This window comes from Sitophilus oryzae, unplaced genomic scaffold (assembly GCF_002938485.1).
Source record: "Sitophilus oryzae breed Bouriz unplaced genomic scaffold, Soryzae_2.0 scaffold_809_pilon_pilon, whole genome shotgun sequence".
Lineage (NCBI taxonomy): Eukaryota > Metazoa > Arthropoda > Insecta > Coleoptera > Curculionidae > Sitophilus > Sitophilus oryzae.
The window spans coordinates 986279-992260 of record NW_022147427.1 but is presented as its reverse complement, the minus strand read 5'-3'; the positions used below and the strand labels follow the sequence as shown (position 1 = coordinate 992260).

At 32.4% G+C, this 5982-nt stretch overlaps 1 protein-coding gene across 1 annotated transcript; it reads right to left on the bottom strand.

The window, feature by feature from the left end:
• Positions 1-2209: 2209 nt before the first annotated feature.
• Positions 2210-3756, bottom strand: LOC115888948 (putative nuclease HARBI1). Its single transcript, XM_030908836.1, has 2 exons — positions 3460-3756; positions 2210-2828 (listed from the first exon to the last, which is right to left on the bottom strand). Exons 1-2 carry the CDS (start codon positions 3661-3663, stop codon positions 2301-2303), a joined length of 732 nt encoding a protein of 243 aa, XP_030764696.1. The 5' UTR covers positions 3664-3756; the 3' UTR covers positions 2210-2300.
• Positions 3757-5982: the final 2226 nt, after the last annotated feature.

Genomic DNA, 5982 nt, shown 5'->3' with positions numbered 1-5982 from the left:
TTGTTGTACTTCGTTCAGTTGTATTGCTAATACCGAATAAAGAAGGAAACGAACAGGGAATTAACATCGCTTTTCAACAGAAGAACAATCCTTAACCTCGCTTTACTTTTTTTTTTTTTTTTTTAATTACCTTGAAAATATTGTTTGATATTGTTCCTAGAAAATTAATAAAACCACCGTCACCGCTGTGCTGTATAATTATGGATACTAGAAGCTGTGAATCAGGTAGGTTTAAAATTTCGTATTTTAATGTGTAGTTCCATCGGCAGTTCGTGTGGTAAAAGTTCACTTTAGTGATACCCCATATTTTAAGAGATTTTTTTTTTTTATTTTATTTTTTTGATTGTTTTATTTTACTTGCACACTTTAATCTCAGTAGTTTTATTTTTAAATGCGTTTTTTGTGAAATATAAAGTAGAGGCATTTCTAAATAACATAACTGGCATGTAGAAATGCCCCCTTCTTTATATTTCAAAAAAACAGGGTTTTTTGAACAAATTTCAACAAAAATTGAGAGGCAATTACCGGCGTACGCGGATTCTTGCTGCATTTGGCTAATATAAAACCCCTAAAAATGCTTGAAAATACAAGGTGTCGCAAGTAAACTTTTACTATTTGTGTTTAATCTTGAATACTAAAAACCCTTCTATTGTTGACTGAGTATGTAGTTTTATATTAGCACCACATTTCGTATTGGGAATATGGATAGATAGTGTATTTTATTTTCTTTCAGGACTCTCAAGGTTTAGATTGTTTGCTTTTTTACCACCCGATAAAGGCAACTGAGGCATCAACAAACCAGGAACTAAGTGATACATCTCCAGCTCCAATTACTTGGTCCACAAATCAAACCAAAGTACTTTTAGATTTGTACCAAAAATATAGAGTGAGGGTTGAAATTTGCTGCACAAATAAAAATTTCAAAATGTTTTTTTTTTTTTTGGTTTGGTTTGTAATGTTGTAAATGGCTTGCGTTACAGCTGGTCATGTAGAAATAGATGGAGAGTTTGAAAGGCATGCAAACGATACGTGGACAATCAAAATAAAACAAGTTTTTTTTTTTAAATATTTTTGAATATTTAGAGAAATGGATGCAATCTTTAAAGGGAAAGAAAATGTAAATCAGATTTGTTCTACTCTCAAGCGAATCTGTGCAGAAAATGCCTGACAATCAATCAGAGGAGTCCCTAAAATTCCCAGAAACTCAAAGAAGAAAAGCCACTACAGTACAAGTGCAGAGGAAGATAGATCAAAAGAGAAAAGGACCCCATTGCTTAATAGAAATGTAACATTAGTTCACATGAGACAGGACAAAAAGGAATATTATGAGGCTCGATTGTTGATAGAGAGGGAAAAAGTTGATATTCTAAAGGCTAAGGTTAAGCTTATGGAAGAAAAGAATACACTACTGGGGAAAGTAAATTTTAAAGAAAAAATGTGTTTTGTGTTCCCAGGAATCTACTTACTAGATTTGTTTTTCCAAAGTTATTTTTTATCAACATTTAAAACATTTTATTTTTTTATTTTTCCAAATTTTTTTTTTTTTTTTTTTTTTTTTTTTTTTTTTTTTGTTTATAATTTATTTTCATTTAGTAACAGGCTAGAGAGCTACCTAAGACTATTTACTGCGAGGTGTAGTATATATATTTTATTTATTTAGAAGATAAAATATATAAAAATGTTTTTTTATACATATTATTGATTTTTTATAAAAAAAAAAAAAAAAAAAAAAAAAAAAAAAAGAAAAGAAATAAAAGACTAACAAAAAAACAAAAAAAAAATACAGAATCAGAGCAAATGTGTGGTGTTTAAAATATATGTAAAAGAAGCTATATTTTCTATGCTAAATTTGTTAGAACATCACAGTAAGGGGACATTTTTATATGAATTTCACTTCCCCTGAAAGCAATGAATGTTTTTGGATGAAGGAATGCTTACACACAACTTTCATGTGCAATAAAAGCAGATTTAATGTTTAAGGAAGCAAGAAATTCATTTATAAATGTGATTCTTGTGATTTTGTAACTGAAGATAGCATCTTGATAGCACCTAATTATTTTGTTAAAAATTATTTCAAAACCACATTTACATTTCAATAGTTATAAACGGCTCTTGAAAAGCCTGTCATTTTATATAACACAAAACAAAAAAAAAATGCAGAAATTTTAGTTTTATTTAAGTAAACTAAAAAAAATAATATGTCACAATTTGTATGGCTTACACAAGAAGTGACAGATAATTTGGCAGACTTTAAACAATGTCCCTTGGTATTGGGCAAGTCCCAAAAAATTATTATGCATTTATTGTCCAAGGATGTTTACAATGTGATTTCGTTTTGCTACAGCATTTAAATCTTCCTGAATGCCCTGTTCTATATTATCGGGGTCTAGACGTGGAGCAGGTTCAACTGGTTCTACATTTTCTTCTAAATCTAGTGCAACACCATCTTGCAACCCTAAATTGTGAAGAACACAACATGCTCTAATGAAGTTAACGATGAGCCTAATATCCCTTAATTTCAAATGATACAGCTGACGCCATTTTTGCTTTAATACCCCATTACAGTGCTCAATCTTTACTCTGTTGCTGGAATGTTGTATATTGTAATTAATTTGTTGTCTATTTAACAGGCCTCTATCTGGAAAGGGTGTTAACACATTTTTTAATAATGGATAAGCACTGTCTCCTAGCAAGTGAAATTCTCCACATTTTTCTTCCAATGTCTCACTTAATGGAGATGTTCTGAACACTCGGGCATCATGTACGGATCCTGGATACCCTGTGAATATGTCAGTAATGCGAAGATTATGGTCACATACCAGTTGCACCTGTGAAAAAAAAAACACTTAAAATTTTGATATTCACATACCGGGTGATGCATCAGGTAAGGACAAATAGGAAATCCCGTGTTAATTTCAGGGGTGTCGATTTATTGGTTCCCCTATTGATTTTAGAACAAACTTTTAAAGGAACTTTTTGAAGTATTGGATTAGGTCGCTACCTACCAACTTTGAAACTCATTTGCTAAGCCGTTTTTAAAATATTTGCAAAATTAGATTCCTCAAATACGTCAAAATTATATGCTTTTTATGCCAATGTCATAAAATTTAATAAATTGCTGGTAGTTGGAGTGTTTTACGGTTATACAGGGATGTAGAGTATGTTTTTAAGGATCTATTTGAAATAACTTAAAAATGCCTTAAAGAATAAGAATCAAAGTTGGTAGGTAGCCTGACCTAATCTAGTACTTCAAAAAGTTCCATTAAAAGTTTGTTCTAAAATAAATAGGGAAGCCAATAATGCAACCTGGCGCCCATGGGAGTGTCATAAACTGTCATCATCGTGCCTATTATGCAATACAGTACAGTAATAATTGTTCTGTATAACAATTTAGTGGGTATTAGGGTCCAGGCAAAAGCAGTAACAAAATAAAAAGTGTCAATGTCAAGTTAAACCTACCTGAACAGAGTAAAAGCCCTTTCGATTAATATAGGAGTCAGGATCATCCTGGGGTATATCTATTTTAATGTGGGTTCCGTCAATTAGCCCAATAATTCCGGGAAACGTATTTTTATGGCGAAAATACTGTTCTATTTCCTGCTTCTCCACATCATTTGGCCATTTTATAACCTCAGGTGAAAGGTTACTTAAGAAATATATCATTCTTTTGATAATTTTATGTAGAACACTGATAGTCACATTAAATCTGTCAGCTACATCACGGAAGCTAGCGGTTTGATGCCCTGCATACCATAAAAATATCATATAGTATTTCACTAAATTTGCAAATCTTTGAGAAATATCGTTTGCTACTTCACGGCTAACTCTAAAATGTTCCAGGAATTCAGTTCTGTTGAACTGGGGCACCGTTTCATCCAAGTAATTTTGATTCTTGGGCCTGGCCCGTTCCTCCATCAGCTCTTTCAAGAAGAATCTCTGACTAGTCAGCGCGGTTCTTATTGGTTGAAATGCGTAGAAACCTGACTAACAATCAGCAGTGGGATTCTGTAAGCTCAGTAGCAAGAAATTTCCTGTCTAGCTTATGTTATTTGTATACGAATGATGAGTTACTAGACAAGAGAAATGTTTACAGAGTCGGGCCTCAGGTTTCTGCGCATTTTAACCAATGAGAAACTTGCTAACTGATCTGGAACAGACCTATCAACACCTAGGTCTGTGTCTGTATCCGAAAATTCGGACGCCTCAGATTCTTCGGAAGATTCAAAATCGCTCATTTCTGTTCTTTTATTTTTTGAAGAAAAAAACACTAAACAAAAACAACACACGTTTTGTAGGTTAAGTTTACCAAGCAATGAAGCAATGACGTCGAGTTGCAACACGCATGCGCCGGACACTTTACTTGCAAAAGATCCGCGAACTGGTCTGACTGTCAGCTAACAATCAGAATTTTCTGTGTGAACAGCTTACTGTTGGTTGGAAACCAATCAAAAATTTCTGTGCGAACGCGTCTTACCCTATTGCGCATGATTATCTGTTGGAAATATGTTTCTTACAGCTGTGAGAACAAACCTTATGGCTCTACTACGAGAGAATAAAGAATGAACAGGCGACCCGGCGATTGATGGGTGTTGCCAAATTGTAAAGAATTTGTCATTTTTAAATAGTCTCCGACTTATAATTTAGTAGTATAGGGACTATTTAATACATCTTTCTACTATTAAACACTACTTTATTAAAATACTAATATCTTCAATAATGTGTATAACACAAAAAGACAATATTAATAATCATTTTAGACGTGAAACATAGGCTTGAGGCGAAAGACTCAGACGGCCGATGTCAGCTGCACCCAGGAGAAAACATGTTTACAAAAATTAAATATTTTTTTTTTTTTTTTTTTTTTTTTTTTTTTTTAGTTTTATTTTATTCTAAGTCTATGTTATACACCTTTCAAAGATCAACAAAACAAAGTAAAATTCAATATTGTAGTAGTAAAAAATGCAGTTCAGACAATATTTGGTTTGGTTGGCCGAGTTCTTGTTAACACTGTCTAGTCTGAGCTTTTTTATTTGATATATGTTAATCAAATAAAAAAAGCCAACCTAGATAAAATCAGGAGCTAACTAATAAAATCATATCAATAATTCTCTCTGATGTAGGATAATTTTCTATTTTCGGAAAATTTAATTAGATTTTTTTTTGTTTCAACGGACGAACTGACACATAAAGATAACTAGTTGCTAGAAGTGAACTAATTTGAAGCTATGTGAAGTAACGTCCAGACATATCAAAGCCAGCCCCTATATTTCTATGCGAGAGGATGTAAGAGAAGAGGATAAAATCAATAGAAAATGAAAATATCTAGGAAAATCTATGTTTGAGGGGTAGGCCGGCAACTTTAATAGTATTTGGAAGTGACATGAATTTCCCAATTGAATATTCGGAATAATTAATTCTGGGTGATTCAATTAAACTAAAGGAGCTATACAGGGTGGGTATTAAAGGGAGTTATACAGGTTATACCTATGTTCAGCATTAATTTTGCCCCAACGAATGTAAGATACTTTAATGGTCATGGTTTTAATTTGATTTAAAGTGCAATAGAGTAAATTCCAATTTAGGTGTTTTTCTTGAAAATTTAAAAAATGTTCTTCAAAATCTTAAAGTAAGTCTATAAAACTACATTTCAGTCATATACTTCCCTAATAAAACACACCTTTATTTTTCTCTTAGAATCAAAAAGATTAATTAATAAAGGGGGTATTCCGTTACAAAAAACACAAATTTGATTGTAACTTTTGGTGGCACCCTGTAAAACTCTCTATATTTTAAAACATGCGCAGAATTAACTTACCTATGCTCACAAAATTTCACTTCAACACGAACTGTCGTTCTCCCTTGGAGCCTCCGATCGTATGAAGAGGGCGCCACCCTGTATAATTTTTAATATATTTGCACTTAAATATAATTGTTAGTTAAATACTAAGAGTCCTACGAGTGTGGAATTTTGTAAAGGTGGAT

Bases quoted from the DNA above. Each gene is read 5' to 3' on its own strand.
- LOC115888948 (XM_030908836.1), bottom strand. From the start codon at position 3,663: ATGATATATTTCTTAAGTAACCTTTCACCTGAGGTTATAAAATGGCCA. The intron at 2,829-3,459 runs GTAGGTTTAACT...TTTTTTTCACAG, and splicing joins AGGGCTTTTACTCTGTTCAG to GTGCAACTGGTATGTGACCA.